General features: G+C 46.4%; 2 protein-coding genes across 4 annotated transcripts in view; one reads left to right on the forward strand and one right to left on the reverse strand.

Annotated features, from left to right (window-relative positions):
* The window catches only part of SLC25A15 (solute carrier family 25 member 15), a 56,997-nt gene extending 42,444 nt beyond the window's left edge, over positions 1-14,553 (forward strand). For 2 of the 3 annotated variants that reach the window (XM_013980468.2, XM_021065130.1), the window contains exons 4-7: positions 2,004-2,141; positions 5,405-5,574; positions 6,828-6,986; positions 8,829-14,553. In XM_013980468.2, the coding sequence (XP_013835922.1) occupies positions 2,004-2,141; positions 5,405-5,574; positions 6,828-6,986; positions 8,829-8,953 (592 nt within the window). In that variant the 3' untranslated portion in view covers positions 8,954-14,553. 3 annotated transcript variants of the gene reach the window in all.
* The window catches only part of LOC100625564 (phosphatidylinositol 3,4,5-trisphosphate 3-phosphatase TPTE2), a 78,198-nt gene continuing 73,335 nt past the window's right edge, over positions 13,839-18,701 (reverse strand). Inside the window, 1 exon segment of the mRNA XM_021065571.1 lies at positions 13,839-14,241. Within this exon segment, the coding sequence (XP_020921230.1) occupies positions 14,127-14,241 (115 nt within the window). The 3' untranslated portion in view covers positions 13,839-14,126.

Genomic DNA, 18,701 nt, shown 5'->3' on the forward strand with positions numbered 1-18,701 from the left:
TAAACCTTCAATTCTTTTTTGTTTTTTTTGTTTTTTTTTTTGTCTTTCCTAGGGCTACACCCACGGCATGTGGAGGTTCCCAGGCTAGGGGTCTAATTGGAGCTGTAGCTGCCGAGCAATACAGTCACAGCCACAATAAATCCAAGCCACGTCTGCGACCTACACCTCAGCTCACGGCCACACCAGATCTTTAACCTGTTGAGCGAGGCCAGGGATCAAACCCGCAACCTCATGGTGCTTAGTCGGATTCGTTAACCACTGCGCCACGACAGGAACCTCCCCTTCAATTTTTATAAAATGTGAAGTGCAATAAATTGCATTAAAATGAGGTTTGTTATAGTCGTGTCTGAGCCATTAGTTTCTTATAACTTTAGGGCAGTTGAGTGTGGGAGGTCTTTAGGCTTCTGCTCACAGATTGGAGGGAGATGGTGAGGGAACCTCTCTATCTGGGCAGGTGGCAGGGGTGGGGGGTTAAATCGGGGCTCCCGGAGGTCTGAGCTGTCCTGGCCGTCCAGTGACAGCAGAGGCTGGCATTTATCGGGCAAGTGCTGGGGCCAGTTGTCCAGCTGTGAGCAGCTCAGTCCTTCCTGCCCAGTTGGAGGCCGTCCCCACAACGTGCCAGAGGTGCGGTCCTGGGGTTTGGAGAGGAGTTCCTTTTCTGAGCCGCATGACCTCTCAGGAGTCTTCCTGACAATTGTTTCTCATACTTCCCCCCACATCCTTGAACTCTTACTGGGTTCCAGCTTTGCCCCCTACCTGGTGACTGAGGCTGTTGGACTAACCCACATGAGATGAATTGTTCCATTTATGCACATTCATTCCTCCGTTGAGATTTCCAGCTTCGCCACTTGCCCTACAACGTGGGGTTTGCTGACTCATTGGCTGCTCTCCTCCTGCGGCACCAGCTGAGCCCCTCGTGCCTCGGGGCACCTGAGGACCAGGAGATCATCAGCTGAGCTGGGGAATCTTTTGGCGATGAGCAACTTTTTGGTTAAAAATTTATCTTGGGTTTTCACCAGTGGCAGTGACATTACACTTTTGGCTGCTCCTAGCTGGATTTGGGGCATGGGGGGTGGCCTTAGAACCTAGGAGGGTTTTTTTTGGGGGGAGGGTGGGTTCTTTTGGCTGTGCCTACGGCATGTGGAAGTTCCTGGGCCAGGGATCAAACCTGCACCACAGCAGTGACCCAAACAACAGTAGTGACATGCTAGAGCTGTAACTACTAGGCCACCAGGGAACTCCATGAACCTAATTTTATGTAAAGCTCAGTGGCAAACGCACTAAAGCATTAATACTGTGTGTTTTGGGGTGGTGGGACCACGTGTAATATTTCCTTCCTGTCTGTGTTTTTTTGGTTTTTCTTTGTCACCGTGTGTGATGCTAGAACAAAATACCATGGACTGGGTGGTTTAAACAGCAAACATTTGTTTCTCGTAGTTCTGGAGGTTGGAAAATCCAAGCACGAGGTGCTGGCTGACTTGGTGTCAGGTGAGGGTTTGCAGAGGGCCAGCTGGCTGTGTCCTCACCTGGTGGAGAGTGTGCCCCGCCAGCTCGCCTGGTCCCTTTTGACTAGGACACTATCACCAGGACCCCACCTGCGTGGCCTCATCTAAACCTATTATCTTCCTCCAAATACCATCCCATTACGCTTCAACCTCGGAACTTGGAGGGGGGGACATAAATGACCAGGCCATGGTGCTGTGCCCAATAAAGCTAGCGTGGGTTTGCAGTCGGGCAGGCCTGGCGTGAATCCTGGTGGTGTCGCTCACGAGCTGCGTGACTTTGGGCACAGCACGTGTCCTCTCTGGGCATCATTTTCCCACGTGGACGCTGGGGTATGGCTGTCACCTCCCAGGGTTGTGTGCTCCTCTGAGGAAGCGGCAGGTGCCTGGTGGGCTCTGGGGACACGTCCCTCTCCTCTCACGCTTGCTCTCCTTTACTGCTGAGTCTCAGCGTGCCCCGTGGATGAATAACTGGGCCGTACTGGTCTCCTGTGCTTTCAGTGACCTGCAGAACGCGGCTGCTGGCTCCTTCGCCTCTGCCTTTGCTGCCCTGGTCCTCTGCCCCACCGAGCTGGTGAAGTGCCGGCTGCAGACCATGTATGAGATGGAGACGTCAGGAAAGATAGCCAAAAGCCAGAAGTAAGTGCTGCTCGGGCACACACCTTGTCTCTGCTGCCTTGGTATACTGCATGTTTTTACACTTGATGTTGTATTAAAATGAAATGGTAGAGATGGAGTGCCCGTCTTGGCTCAGTGGTGACAAACCCAACTAGGCTGCCGGTTCCCTCCTCGCCTTCGCTCAGTTCCTCGCATCAGTTAAATGATCTGGTGTTGCCGTGAGCTGCAGTGTAGGCTGCAGACGTGGCTTGGGTCTGGCATTGCTGTGGCTCTGGTGTAAGTCGGCAGCTGTAGCTCTGATTCGACCTCTAGCCTGGGAATCTCCATTTGCCACAAGTGCAGTCCTAAAATAAAAAAGACCCCCCCCTCAAAAAAAAAAAAAAACGTGAAGTGGCAGAGAAAATTTATTCCAGACATTTCCCCCTACCAGTCAGAGATAATGTTCTGGTTGGACCCACCACCCAGCCACAGAATGTCAGAGGCAAATATTTAATGTCCCAGAACTGGAGAAGCAGGAGCTTACCCCCCTTGTGGCGGGAGGAGAACATAAGGCCTGCCCCCAGCTGTCCTGGGAGGCACTGAGCAGCCGCCTTGGGACTGAGGGCCTGGCTCTCATAGTGCCAGTTTGGATTCTGAGATGAATATTGGCTCACTCTCCAGTTGCACGTGAGCGTTCAGCTGAGCACCCCAGATCCTAGTGTAACTTCCTGTCTCCTCCCTCATCCTTCGGGTGGCCCTACAAGGGCTCACATCCTGAAAACCCTCATCAGAACCCTTGCAAGCGTAGCAAGTCCTCAGTGATCAAGTTGCTCTCCAACTCTGCCTTAAACAGATTCTAGTTACCCTGCGAATGTCTGGATCAAATTCAATGTGATTTAGTATATGATTGACTTGAAAAGCAATTTATTATCCTGGAGTTCCTGTCGTGGCTCAGTAGTTAATGAATCTGACTAGCATCCATGAGGACACAGGTTCGATCCCTGGCCCCACTCACCGAGCCGTAGCCTGGGACCCTCCGTATGCCGTGGGTGCGGACCTAAAAAGCAAAAGGGGGAAAAAAAAAGAAAAGCAATTTATTATCTTTATTAATCTCAGAATTTGCTTATTTATCTTAACCAACTAGAGGTTGGCCATGGATATTGCTGAGGTGAACTCAGAGCCAGTCAATCTGCCGGAGAAAAGCTGTAGGTAAACTGACCGTTTTTAGAGTCATCAGTTTCCATCCAGTGAGGAAACTGTTTTCTGCACCCATGACATTCCTTACAACCAGCTTGAATCTATTTTTCCTACAGCCTAGGAGTCTAAAAGTGTAAAGCTTTAAAGGTTTATTGCAGTACAGTGAGCACACAACAGCAGGAATACACCCAGAAATCCTAAGGACTCTTAAGTGGCAGTTTGACAAAGAGTCACAGAATGAACATGCCTTTGTAAACCAGGGCTCAGATCACGATAGACAACGTCAACACCACCCAGAATGAGGCCTTTGTGTCCTTTGGAAGTACTTGAAGCTTTTTCGGGCCGAACCTGTAGCGTAGGGAATTTCCCAGGCTAGGGGTCGAATCTGAGCTGGAGCTGCCGGCCTGCACCACAGCCACAGCAATGCAGGATTCGAGCCACGTCTGAGACCCACACCACAGCTCACAGCAACACTGGATCCTTAACCCACTGAGTGAGGCCAGGGATCAAGCCTGCATCTTCATGGATACAGTCTTAACTGCTGAACCACAATAGGAACTCCCTACTTTAAAGTATTTTTAAAGCAAGTTATTGGAGTTCCCGTTGTGGCGCAGCAGAAAAGAATCTGACTAGTATCCATGAGGATGCGGGTTTGACCCCTGGCTTCAATCAGTGGTTTAAAGCATCTGGCATTGCAGTGAGCTGTGATGTAGGTCGCAGACGTGGCTCAGATCCCGAGTTGCTGTGGCTGTGGTGTAGGCAAGCAGCTGTAGCTCTGATTCAGCCCCTAGCCTGGGAACTTCCATAGGCCCCGGGTATACAGCCCTAAAAAGCAACAAATAAATATTAAAAGAAAGTTATTGTTAAATCCAAAGGACTGAGGTAGACGGACACCTTGTACAAAGGTAAGTATTGGCTGACTGCATTTTAGGTACAGCCATGCCCACACCGTGGTGGCATGTCATTAAGACTTGGATTGGGGGGGAGGGAGTGGGAGGGATCGGGAGCTTGGGCTTATCAGACACAACTTAGAATAGATTTACAAGGAGATCCTGCTGAATAGCATTGAGAACTTTGTGTAGATACTCATGTTGCAACAGAAGAAAGGGTGGGGGAAATAATGTAATTGTAATGTATACATGTAAGGATAACCTGACCCCCTTGCTGTACAGTGGGGAAAAAAAAAAAAAAAAACAACTTGGATTGGAAGCAGGCTAGTGGTGCTGAGTTGGATTACTTTGTTAGTTCAACTTATAGAAGGAGAGGGTGCCCCAGGCAGGGCCAGCTAATGGCTGATGCCTGGGAAGGAAGAGCAAAATTAAAAGCAGGTGGCGTTTGTTACTTGGCCACCTGATCCCTCCCTGGTCCAAGCCAGTCATCTGCTGGGTACCAAGTGAGGAGCTGGGGGCTCACTAAGTTGACTGATGTGGTTTCCGGCCCTGTTCCTCCCAGGACAGTGCCTCCCACCCCCGCCCGCGGGAAGAGGAGCCGGCACTGAAAGTGTGTGTGTTCTGGCTGCCGCAGGCTCCAGTCTGCTTCATAAAAAAGTTCTTACACAACCACCTCTCTAAGAACTAAATTCCTGGTGTGTCTCACCTTAAAGCTGTAGCTCAGCCCTGCGCATTTCTTGTGTCTTGCCTTGAAGTAGCATTTAAGTTTACTTGCTCACTTAGAATTAACGCAAAGCAAACCCGAAACACCTGAACCAATGCCCTCAAAACACACCAGACCCAAAGAAAGGCTGAGGAGATAGGCATCGAGGGAGTGGATGTATTCTTGCTGAGTTTTGGACAGTCCTCCTCATAATTGTAATTCTACTTCTTGATCCTTGAAAAATGGATATTGGCTCTTTTAGATCTCGGATAAGATGGTTTCTAGAAATGTGTGCATCCATTTTAGTAAAATCTCTTTATAGAAAATAGTTCAAGTGGCAAAACTTACTCTAGTTGTTTCTATGGGAGAGTCCTTCCCGCAGAAGCCTTTTACTCTCGGGGTGCCTGGGTGGATAAAAGCAGCTGCCTCCTCATCCCGGCGGCTCTTGGGAGCCAAGGCTGTCCTGCGCCCTCCCCCGGCGCCCTAACCATCTCTCTGCCCCCATCTCCTCCCAGCACAGTTTGGTCTGTCGTGAAGAGCATCCTTCGCAAAGACGGCCCCTTGGGCTTCTACCATGGACTGTCGAGCACTTTACTTCGAGAAGTACCGGGCTACTTCTTCTTCTTCGGGGGCTATGAACTGAGCCGATCTTTTTTTGCATCGGGGAGATCAAAAGATGAATTAGGTAAACCTGTGGTCAAGGACAGCCGTTGGATTGGATGGTGTTGGCTTCCCCTTGGCGTAGCCGCATTGGGCGGGGGTCCAGGGGGCAGGGGCGTCTGTGCACTGCGCCCCCTTGTGGGGGGTCGGCCTGGCGCCGGGAGCTGCTGGATCCTAAAGGAGTAGCGAAGCTGGTGGTCACTAACTAGCACCTTACTCCCTCCTTGGTAATTTCCTCAGGGCAGGGGCTGAGGCAGGACTTCTCCAACTTTTTTTTTTTTTTTTTTTTTTTAATACTAGGATAACATTTGTTCATTTGCTCTGGATCCATTTTAGGGGAGAATGAAATTTTTTCCCTGTGAGAAGTCATCTTGCTGTAAGCTTAAAAAACTTGGTAGGAAATCTCGATAGGGGTTTGGGTTTTTTGTTTGTTTTTGTCTTTTTGCCTTTTCTAGGGCGGCTCCCACGGCATATGGAGGTTCCCAGGCTAGGGGTTGAATCGGAGCTGTAGCCACCGGCCTACGCCAGAGCCACAGCAATGCAGGAACGGAGCCGCGTCTGCAACCTACACCAACAGCTCACGGCAACGCCGGACCGTTAACCCACTGAGCAAGGGCAGGGATCGAACCCGCAACCTCATGATTCCTAGTCGAATTCGTTAACCACTGAGCCACAACGGGAACTCCTCGATAGGGTTTGGAGAGCAACCATGACGTGTAGTTCTTTCAAGCTCATCCTGATAAGCTGCTTGACTCAGCTATATTAAAAAAGAAAAAAAAATTTAAAAATGCGTGGCTCACGTGAGTGATTACTTTTTTCTTAAATATCCCCCTTCGGTGTTTGGGACCTATTCTGGAGTTAGGCTCCCAAGATTAACTGTCTCGTTTAATAAGATGGCTTTGGTTTTTCGTGGTAAAGGCGGAATCAAGGCTGTGGGGCGTTTAAATATTAAAAGACTTTGAGAAAGTTGAGACAAGATGCAGCGGTGTTTCAGCAGCCTCTCATCCTTTGGGGTGGGCATGGCCGTGCTGCTGGGGGCCTGCTGGTTCCGGGCGGCCCGCCCAAATCGGACCCTCACTGGGGCTGCCCCTCGTCCTGGGGTGATGGCCACACACACAACCAGTGCTGAGACAGTTTGACCATTGCCCCAGAGAACTGTGTTCTGAGCTTGAGCATTTGTGTGTGCACCTACCTGTAGCCACTACCATGCTGACCCCTGGAAATGTCACATCAGCTGTTGCTGAGACAAAATACAGCCTTGCTCATTTTCTTCCCTAGGCCCTGTCCCTTTGATGTTAAGTGGAGGGTTTGGCGGCATCTGCCTCTGGCTTGCTGTTTACCCCGTGGATTGTATCAAATCCAGAATTCAAGTTCTTTCCATGTCTGGAAAACAGGCAGGATTCATTGGAACCTTTATAAGTGTTGTGAAAAATGAAGGTGAGTCTGCCCAGCGCACAACCGGAGGAGGTAACATAGGGAGCGGTCGTTTCCCTGCCAGTCTGGTCAAGGTGGATCAGATGAGTCAATGCTCTCATCTCCCTGCCTCATATCCTTTGTTTTGAAATCTTTGATTTATTTATTTTTGGGGCTGCACCTCAACATGGGGAAGTTCTTGGGCCAGCAATCAAATCCAAGCCACAGCTGTGATCGGTGCCATAGCTGTGGCAACACCAGATCCTTAACCCACTATGCTGGGCTGGAGATCAAACCCACACTGCTGCAGAGACAACACCAGGTCCTTAATCTGCTGTGCCATAGTGGGAACTCTCTCATATCCTTTATCTAGCACTGTATATAATTCACGTTTATAGATTTGTTTTTAAATTACTTTTTTTTGTCTTTTTAGAGCCACACCCTCGACATATGGAGGTTCCCAGGCTAGGGGTCTAATTGGAGCTACAGCTGCCTGCCTACGCCACAGCCACAGCAACGCCAGATCGGAGCCACATCTGCGACCTATACCACAGTTCACAGCAACACCAGATCCTTAACCCACTGAGCGAGGCCAGGGACCAAACCCACATCCTCATGGATACTAGTCAGGTTCTTAACCTGCTGAGCCACAATAGGAACTTGCTCCAAACCCTTTTCTTTAGCTTACTTTCATTATTCTCAAGAATATTTAAAGCTGATTCTTATAATCTCTGGGCAGGATTCTTTCTTCCTAAATAGCTTGGAGGGAATTTTTAAAGTATGAACTTTGTCTAAGAGGACAAATGTCTCAAAGTTAGTATCGCTTGTTTTACGTAATATCAGGAGATGATCTCTCACAGAATCACAAAGACACTTAAAAGAATGTACATCCTTAAGGCTAAGACTTCTGGAATTAGGAAGGAGTAGACAATTTCTGATGTGCTGTCAATTTGTAGTTATACAGGAGGACCAAGATTTTTTTAAGTAGTGTTTCTATAAAGCCAATTTGATGCTACACGTGAGTGAAGACCTCTTCTTCGAGCATCCACTGTGTAGCTTGAGCTTGAGATGTGCATGTCTGTCTTGATTTTGAGAGCGAGACCATAGTAACAGTATGCAGAAACTCATTCAATCCCAAATAGAGCATAGACATTTGTATATCACTAATAGTAACCCCTTTTAAATGCGCATAACCCTTTTGCACCTCCCTTACCTGACTGGATCTTTAGAACCACTTGGAGCAGTGCTAAAGCTAGAAACGGGCCTCTGACTTCCGCTCTTTGTCCTGGCCCGATGCCTTGTGGTCCTCACCCCTCAGGTGAAGCTGCAAAGCTGCTGCCGTCTGTGGCTCTGTGGCTGCCTTCTGTCTGCCCGTGTGAGTGCTCCCCACCACCTGATCAATTTACCAGGAGTTACTGAGGCAAGGGGCTGGGGAATGTTACCTGAGCCTCACCAGCTTTGCTGGGAGACCTGACCTTGCCCTTGTTTCTGCTAGGTTGTCTTTTTTTTTTTTTTTTTGGCCAGCCTATAGCATATGGAAGTTCCTGGGCCAGGAATCAGATCCAAGCTGCAGTTGCAACCTGCGCCACAGCTGTGGCAATGTGGGATCCTTTAACCTATGGTGCCAGGCAGGGGATTGAACCTGCATCCTGGTGCTGCAGACACACCACCGATACTGTTGTGCCACGGCGGCAACTCTGTTTCCACTAGTTTATTCAGTTCCAGGAGTCCAGGGAAGCCTGTTCCGTTAGGTTTTTAGCGCTGATGCCTGGAGTTGGAAGCGTAAAATACCTGTGCTCTACAGGTTCATGGGATATTTCCAAGGGGGAGACGTCTCAGTCTCTGCTCACCCTCTTGTTTTTTTAGGGATAACGGCTCTGTACTCTGGACTGAAACCTACCATGATTCGTGCGTTCCCTGCCAATGGGGCACTCTTTTTGGCCTACGAATACAGCCGGAAGTTGATGATGAGCCAGTTTGAAGCATACTGAAATGTTCTGGTGAACCTCGATCCAAATGCAGGCGTCTGAGGACTGCAGTTCATCTCAGGGTTCATGGAGTACAAGACCAACATGGAATTACTGGGATTTCGTGGGAATTTTCTTTTTTTGTCTTCTACTCTTCTACCTTAAATGTTTCAGCTTTATAGATGAGCCTCTATTTTACACCAGATAATTTCTGCCCATAATTGTATTGAAATGGGACAGTGGCTGCTCTTGTCCTTGGCGGGACATGCAGGGTGGGGTACTGGCCGTAGGTCCCTAATCTGAAAGGCCAGATAGAGCTCTAGCAAGGTTTTGCATCACCCTTTATGTGGATAGGTTTAGATGGTTACATTGTGAGTGAAGCACAATTTAGTTCCATGTTTAATCTCAAATCTTATCGGAAAACCCAGAGGTAACTGTGTTTCTTGAAGACGGTTATAAATGCTTACTCCATTCTAGATGTAGGGTCTCTTTTAAAATCTGCTGAGCACGTACACTACACTGTTTATCAAGTTTTTTCCTGTGGTGCTTAAAAACTAAGAGAAGATCCGTCTAGATTTTCAAAGAGACAATACCCACACACTAGTGTGGCTTCCATGCTCTTGATTTAAGTTTCAGAGGAAGCATCCTGGATTTTCCCATGATTCTCCTCTGTGCAAACCGTGCCATTCATCTTTTAGGTGGGATCACATTCCACACTCGGACTCACTGTTGGGTGTGGCCTCAAGCCGACAGCCTTTGGGAAGCGGCATGGCCTCACCTGTGCCAGCATCTCTCCCTCTCCCGAGGAGCTCCCCTCTGCTGGCCTTGGGCTTGAGGGGGAGGGGGCTGTGCTGCTACAGCTGACAGCCTCCCCGAGCCCCTGCCTCTGGGTCCTGGCCTGGGTGGGATTCCAGAGTATTCTGTTGGACCATCTGTGGGCTGTTCATCCACTTTGGACCATACCCTTCTTGCCAAATGGAAATCCTTCCAGGGAGCAGAGTGCCAAAGCCAAGAGGAAGCCCTGGCTCCCAGCCTGGGGACAGAGTGACAGAGTGACAGTGCTCGTGGGCGATGTCCTCTCCCCTCGGATGGAACCAGACAGAGCCTGGTGCCTGCATAGCACCACATGGGTGGTGGCAGGGCTGCCCCAGGCCTGGGAGTGGGACCCCTTGGTGTGCTTTCACGGTGCTGGAACCTTTGCCATTGGGTGCTGGCCGCCAGTGGATTTCAGTCTATGGGGTCTATGGGGTGTGACTTTGCAAAGCAATGAAGCAAAAGTAATTTTATTAAATGATGCCATATGTATGCACTACCAACAAACCTCAGTTCATCCGATTCCCACCGACTTGAGATGCACAGCTATTCTCTGGCCATCTGGTGTAAAGGGCCTTCTTGTCCTCACTGAATAAGCTGCCTCATTCCATGCTGCTCTAGAACCACCGAGGGCTTTTGTAAAGTGCTCTTACACAGCCTGTGCGGCCCTCGGGACCAGGCTGACGTGTTCGGATGAGTCCATAGTGGTGTGTCTGTCCCATGGGCAGAGGCCTCCAGTTGCTACAAGCTTTCTGTTCCCCATAAAGCCTCAGTGGTGACACCAGCCACGTCCCGGAAGCCAGAGGGTCAGGGAGACATTGATGCTGCTCCATAGGCTCAGAGCTGGGCCTGGTTTTCCGTTTGCTTTTTCTTGAAAACCAGTTTTCTCCCTTACCTTTCTCCATCCTTCAGTGGTCAGCAGCTCCTGAGTGGTGCTTCATCTGAATAGGCGTTTGGAGTGAAGCAACCTTAGAAAGTGGGGCTGGTGTCCAGCAGGAGGTGAACTGGTCCATTGCCCACCGGGCTTCTTCTTGGGCAGTAGAGCTTCTCACGCGTGGTCCTGTCGCGGTTTAACCGAAAATCAACAGAAACGGCCTGAGGCGAGTAAGGGTGAGTGGGAGTAAGGAATGCAAATTGAATTTGGGAGTTTTGCTGTGTTTTCCATTCTACTTGAATCATTCATGGTTCAGTATTTGGGTACAATGTGTATCACTTCAGATCTGTACTCCAGACAAAAATATAGTAACTCAAAATAGTGTGCTTAAAAAAATTCTCATGTTCTGTCATTAAATTATTTGCCTAATCTTGGACGATATGGTTTGTTGAAGGGCCTGACCTACATGCTCAGAACCAGCCGTGGGGAATGGTGAAGCGTGATGGACGGTAACATTTCGAGGTGGTTGTTTATTGCAATGAGCACTGTTTGGTCAGCAACATTCCCGATGTGAAATAACAACTTGATAAAAATACATGTTCTTTCTATACACCCCAGTTAGGAAACTTGGCCCCCTAGAATTACTTTCACTCTCCACCGGGCTGTGGGTGTGATGTGACTGCTTTGGGAGAATGCCGTTCTGTTTTTTAATAAACTTGATATCAGGTTTTAGATAGTTATATTCCAGGTCAGTCAATTCTGTTTTAAGAAAACCAATATCATTCTGACATATAATGATGTAAGTTTCTCAAGTTGTTCAATGACTTACACTGGGTTTCGGGAGAGCATCCTTGTGGGTAGCCCTGCAAGTTCACTTTGTGAGCAAAAGCAGAATAGTGACAGCACATAATTGCCAGAAATTTTGATGGACCTTTGGTGGTTAGAGAACAGAGACCAGCTGTAATCTCCTTTATTTCAAAAAGTAAGAGGAGTTCCTGTCATGGCACAATAGAAAGAAATCTGACTAGGAACCATGAGATTGTGGCTTCGATCCCTGGCCTTGCTCAGTGGGTTAAGGATCCGGCATTGCTGTGAGCTGTGGTTGTAGGTTGAAGAACCCAGCTCAGATCCCGAGTTGCTGTGGCTCTGATGTAGGCCGGCAGCTACAGCCCTGATTAGACCTCTAGCCTGGGAACCTCCATATGCCTTGGGTGCGACCCTAAAAAGACAAAAAAAAAAAAAAAAAAAAAAAAAAAAAACCAAGAGGAGTTTCTATCATGGCTCAGCGGACATGAATCTGACTAGCATCCATGAGGACCCAGGTTCGATTCCTGGCCTTGCGAAGTGGGTTAAGGATCCGGCGTTGCTGTGAGCTGTGGTGTAGGTCGAAGATGCGGCTCGGATCCCAGGTTGCTGTGGCTGTGGTGTAGGCCAACACGGATTCGACCCATAGCCTGGGAATCTCCATATGCTGAGGGTGCGGCCCTAAAAAGACAAAAAAAAAAAAAAAAAGTCAAAAAGCAAGATTTTGAAAAATGGGGGTTTCCCAATTTTTGCCAATATTAGAGGTAGATGTTAGGCCTCACTTTTTCCCCCCATTCACCTAAGTCTACTACCTGATCTGCCTTCCGGGGATTATGGCTTCAGGAATGTTAAATAGGATAACCTGCTCTGCCGTAACACGTTTCTGTAGCACGTAGTCCAGGGAATAATGTAATGAGGACATGGAAGGGATTGGAAAGCATATTCCTCCAACGGAGTCAGATTAGGAGAAGGAGAAGGAGAACTTTTGCCAGCAAAGCAAAACGCCTTTAGCTGGGCTGCTGCACTGGTAGCTGGGACCCTTAATGTGGGCTGTTTTGAGGGGAGGAGAAGCACCTGCATGGCCTTCCATGCCACGATGATGGCAGCCCGGAGCTGTCCTCCCATCTCTGCCAGGTGGGCACCCTCCTGCCCTTTTCTGTAAAGTATTGCTCTAATGTCCCTTAAAGAAGAACCTACTGCTGGAACCTTCAGATCTCCTGGGGCTGCCAGTCTAAGTGGTTGCCAACCTTACTGTGCTCATACAACTTTGCTTAGTGGGAGTGGTCTGTTCCAGCCCCACAAACCATTTTAATGTGTATTTCGTGCAAAGTGCAAGATTTTTCAGGGATGAGCGTATTGTGTTTTAGCAGAGGTGCTGGTCCTCATGAGTTGCTACCTTTCATTTCCTGATGGATTCAGGTTGGGCTAGATGGTTGAGAGCCTTGCCAATAAAGGGAAAACTACTCAAGTAAGGATAATTTCAATAAAGTCAACATGGAACTGTTTTCAAAGAACAGTTGTGGCCTTACAATATAGTGGCAGTGAAGGTATTTAGAAAAAAAATAGCACCCGGTACCAAAGAGAAAATGATGCTTCCCTGTGGACACAGGACTCACCAGTGTCTATAGTGAAAAGGTGACCTTACGGGAGAGTTCCCCAAGTTCAGATGAAGCTGGTTGTGAGGAGGCGTGGTGGATTTTAAAATAATGTAGATTGCTCGAGGCGCATGTTTCCTTTGACTTCATTTGTGATGTTACACCAAAGCAGAGGTCACTGAAGCTTCCTTCATTCATGTTTACCAGGTTTCTCTGGCCTTCGCGACGTTGTGTGTGTAATGAAAGGAAGCTTGCTTGTCAAGCTCTGTGCAGTGCTTGGGAGCAAAAGAAAAGCATGTGCTGGGGGGTGGAAGGCTGCTGCTGTGAACATTTCTCTGGGTTTTTTCAAGTCTTTGCTGCCATTCTGATGTTGGTTAATAGTTTGTAAATCAAGTAGAGGAAGGGGTCAAAAATGACCTTTCTAGGAGTTCCCGTCGTGGCGCAGTGGTTAACGAATCCGACTAGGAACCATGAGGTTTCGGGTTCCGTCCCCGCCCTTGCTCAGTGGGTTAACGATCCGGCGTTGCCATGAGCTGTGGTGTAGGTCGCAGACGCAGCTCGAATCCTGCGTTGCTGTGGCTGTGGTGGAGGCCGGCGGCTACAGCTCTGATTCAACCCCTAGCCCGGGAACCTTCATATGCCGCGGGAGTGGCCCAAAGAAATAGCAAAAAAGAAAAAAAAAAAAAAAATGACCCTTCTAAATAATCTGTAATTACCCATTTAAAAGAAGGGAATATGTACTTGGCCAAATACATGTGAGGAAATAAGTAAATGAAATGTATATGTAAGTATTGGGATGAAATGTATATATACATATTGGGAGAAGATCACAGTTTTTAAATATCCCGGTTATTTTGATATGAAAGTTTTATTTCTAAGTTTTTAAAAGTGATAAATAACTAATGTCCTGTGTACTGTTTCAAGTGTATCTTAATATAGATGAAAACTTTGATGTGTATACCTTCAAAAAATTACCACTGATCGTTTCTTTTCTGTATATTTAATAGATTTCTCAAAAACATATGTACATATATCCGCAGGGAAATAGGTTTAAAGGACATGGAAATGGAGCAAGGATTGGGGAGAACAAGATACGGGAGGGGAAACTTATTTAGATACCAGCTACAACTTCATCAAAATGTACCTCAACTGCAAAGTCTGGACGGTAAATTTTCCATGCTCTTGGTTTATGGGGATTGTCCAGTTCACTTCTTGGAAGATAAAGCCTAGAACAGAAAAAAAGTGATTACAATTTTTCCCCATTCCATGCTACAGGACACCCTTGTTCGAGCCTTAAAAAAGCCTTGCTGGCCACCATCAGTCTCGGTCCCTTCTCTGTGTCTAGTTAACTTCCTAAGCCAGCTCTCCCATTTTATTAAGACAAAATATAACCTTCAGTAACACCGTGTCACTGATTTTTCTTTTTTAACGTTGCCTTTTATGGAATTAACATCTGGGTTTAATAAAATGTCTGTATGTGACCAGTCAGACTAGATGTGTCTTAAAACCCAGTAATAAAATAACAGATGTCTTTTGAATGTTAATTCACCCCAAATGCCAATGTTATCCATCTCGTAACTAATAAAAGCACCTTTACCAGGTAGTATGGAAATTTAAATGTTAAGCCTGTAGAAACTATGAAAGTGAGGAGAAAGAATGAAGCTTGTTGCCTCTCCAATATGAACATGGTAGTTTTTTTTAAATTGGGGTTTAGTTGATTTAGAATGTTTAAGTTTATAGCAGAGTGCATCAGTTATACATATATCTGTTCTTTTTTCCCATGTAAGTTAAGAACATTGAGAAGATCTCCCTGTGCTGTAGGGTCTCCCTATTAGTAAAGCACACCCTTTATGGAGCAGTGCGCATGTGCCAACCCCACCCTGCCAGTTTATCCCTCCCACCCCACAGATTCCCCTTTGGTAACCCTAAGTTTGACCTTGAACTCTTTAAGTCTGTTTCTGTGCTACAAACAAATTCTTGTGTATCATTTATTTTTATTAGATTCCACATTTAAGTGATATCCTGTTTTTGTCTTTCTCTGCCTGCCTTACTTCACTTAATACGATGATCTCTAAGCCCATCTGTGTTGCTGCAAATGGCATTATTATCATTCTTTTTATGGCTGAGGAATACTCCATTGTATATATGCACCACATCTTTATCCAGTCCTCTTTTGGACATTGAGGTTGTTCCATGTCTTGGCTATTGTCAATAGTGCTGCAGTGAACATGGGGCTATCTTCCAATTAGGGTTTTCTCCAGATAGATGCCCAGGAGTGGGACTGCTGGATCATACGGTAGTTCTAGATGTAGTTTTTAAAGGAATTTCCTTACTGTTTTCCATAGTGGTTGTATCAATTTGCATTCTCACCAAAGGTTCCCATTTCTCACACCCTCTCTAGCATTTATTATTTGTAGATTTTTTGATGATGGCCATTCTGACTGGTGTGAGGTGATACCTCATTATACTTTTGATTTGCATTTCTCTAATAATTACTAACGTTGAACATCTGTTCATGTGGTTTTTGGCATCTTTCTCTGCTTTGGAGAAATGTCTATTTAGATCTGCCCATTTTTTGATTGGGTTGTTACTGTTTTGTTGGTGGTGGTTTTTTTCTTTCTTTTTTTTTTTTTTGTCTTTTTATCTATTTGTCTTTTCAGGGCTGCAGTTGCGGCATATGGAGGTTCTCAGGCTAGGGATCTAATCGGAGCTATAGCTGCTGGCCTACACCAGAGCCACAGCAACTCGGGATCCAAGCCACATCTGCGACCTACACCACAGCTCACAGCAACACCAGATCCTCAACCCAGTGAGCGAGGCCAGGGATTGAACCCGCAACCTCGTGGTTCCTAGTCGGATTCGTTAACCACTGTGCCACAACGGGAATTCCTAAAGTCTTTTTCATGGAAGTTGATATTTTCAAAACCACTTAGCTGTTGTTCTGCTTTTATTTTTTCTTGTTCCTTTATCTGAGTCATAATCGTCTGCCTTTTCATTTTGTATAGGTTTTTTAGTGTGGTCTCCTTTTTGTAGACAATAGGGTTGTAGCCTCTCTTGCTTCTGATGTCTGCCTCCTTTGTGGGTGAAGTTGGTAGGGGGGCTTACTGCAGGTTTCCTGATGGGAAGGACTGGTGCCTGCCAGCTGGTGGTTGGAGCTGATTCTTAGCCCTCTGGTGGGTGGGTCTTTGTCTCTGGGTGTGATTAGAGGCAACTATGTGTCTGTGGGGTCTTTAGGCAGTCTATTTGCTGATGGGTGGGGCTGTGTTCCCTCTTGGTCTGTTGTGTAGTCTGGGGCTTCTCAGCCTTGATGGATGGTGCCAAATTTTTCCACAGTGGCCACCTTTGCAGGAGTTTACACTGATGATTATTCTCAAGATCTTTGTCTCCGATGTCCTTCCCCCACAATGAGCCACACTCACCCCCTTTTTACCCAGGGGATCCTCCAAGAACTGCAGGCAGGTCTGCCTATATTCCTATGGAGTGTCTGCTTTGCCCTGGGACCTGGGGCACATAAAAGCCTGTGTGCACCTTTATAGAGCAGAGTCTCAATTTCTCCCAGTCCCGTGGAGCTCCTGTGCACCAATACCACTGGCCCTCAACCCCAAATGCTCCGGGGGCTCTTCCCAATGCTAGATCCCCAGGAGAGGGAACCTAACACGGGGCTCAAAACTCTCACTCCTGTTAGTGAGCCTCTTCAATACAGTTACTTTCTCTTCTGTGGGCTCCCCACCTGGCCGGCATGGGTTGCTTATATCACGTACTCAGCCCCCTACCATCTCAATGTGGCCTCCTCTTTGACTTGTGGAGTAGGTTATCTTTTTGGATAGTTTCCAGTCTATTTTGTTGAACATTGTTTACTATTTGGTTGTAATTTTGTTGATTTCATGAGAAGGTAAGCTCATCATTCTACATCGTCATCTTAATCCTGCCTCCTGTCTTGTCTTTCTTCTGTGATCCATTGCTTGTTTTAGTAGCATATTGTTTAGTCTCCTTTTAGTGTTTTTTTTTGTTTTTTGTTTTTTTTTTTCCTTGTAGTTGATTTCTAATCTTAAAGTGTTGTGGTCACGACTTCAGTTTTTTAAAATTTACTGAGGTTTGATTTATGGCCCAAGATGCAATCCCGGAAAATGTTCCATGTGCGCCTAAGAAGAATGTGGTAGTTTTCTGCTGCTTTAGGATGGAATGTTCTATATCAGTTTAGTCTATCTGGTTGTAATGCATCATTTAAGGTCTGTGTTTTCTTATTGATTTTGTATGATCAGTCTGTTGCTGTAAGTGGGGTGTTAAAGCCCCCCACTATTATCATGTTATTCTCAGTTTCTCCTGTTATGGCTATATATTGAGGTGCTCCTGTGTTGGGTGCATTATATATGTTCTTTGTGGATTGATCCTTTGATCATTATATAGGGTCCTTGGTCTCTTGTAGCTTCTTAAAGGTCTACTTTGTATGATAAGCATTGCTACCCAAGCTTTCTTTTGATTTCTATTTGCTGGAATACCTTTTTCATCCTCTCACTTTCAATCTACATGTGTCTCTAGATCTGAAAAGAATCTCTTATACACAGCACATACACAGGTCTTACTTTTGTATCTACTCAGTCAGTTTATGTCTTTTGTTTGGAGCATTTAATCCATTTACACTTAAGGTAATTGTTTCCCTTTTTTGGCCATACCTGCAACATGCGGAAGTTTTGGGGCCAGTCAAATCCATGCCACAGCAGTGACCTCGGCTGCAGTAGTGACACCAGATCCTTAACTCACTATGCCAAAAGGGAATTTGATTTAAGGTAATTTTTTTTTAGGGCCACTCCCATGGCATATGGAGATTCCCAGGCTAGGGGTCTAATCAGAGCTACAGCTGCCTGCCAGAGCCACAGCAACGCCAGATCTGAGCCATGTGTGCAGCCTACACCACAGCTCTTGGCAACACTGGATCTTTAACCTACTAAGTGAGGGCAGGGATTGAACCCAGAACCTCATGGTTCCTACTCAGATTCCTTTCCGCTGTGCCACGACGGGAACTCCAAGGTAATTATTGATATAGATGTTCTTACTACTGTTAATTCCTGTGTTTGTTTTCATACTTTTTCTTCCCTTCCTCTTTTGTTCTCTTCACTTGTAATTTGAGTATCTTTAGTATTGTGTTTGGGCTGCTTTTTCTTAGTTGCGTGTGCATCTATTGTATGTTTTTGGTTTGATGTTACCATGAGGTTTTGATAGAGTAGTTATATATATATATACAAGATTATTTTAAGTTCCTGGTCACTTAATTTCAACTTTCCAATGTTCTACGATCATAACTCTCCTCTTCTCACAATTGCTGATTTTGATACCATATTTTTCGCCTTTACTGTATGTTTGCCTTTACTAGTGACCCCTCTCATTTTTTTTTTTTTTTTTTTTTTCTTGTTTCTGGTCGTGACCTTTGCTTTTCTGTCTAGAGCATTTCCTTTAGCATTTTCTGTAAAGCTGGTTTGGTGGTGATGAATTCTCTTCACTTTTGTTTGTCTGTAAAGCTATTGATTTTTCCATCCAATCTGAGTGAGGGCCTTGCTGAGTATTCTTGGTGGTAGGTTTCATCACTTTATTTTGTGCCACTCCCTTCTGGCCTGCAGATGCTGAAAAATCAGCTGATAATCTTATGGGCCCTCCCTATATGTTATTTGCTGCTTTTTGCTAGTTGCTT

The sequence above is a fragment of the Sus scrofa genome, chromosome 11 (genome assembly GCF_000003025.6).
Source record: "Sus scrofa isolate TJ Tabasco breed Duroc chromosome 11, Sscrofa11.1, whole genome shotgun sequence".
In the NCBI taxonomy this organism is placed as follows: Eukaryota; Metazoa; Chordata; class Mammalia; order Artiodactyla; family Suidae; genus Sus; species Sus scrofa.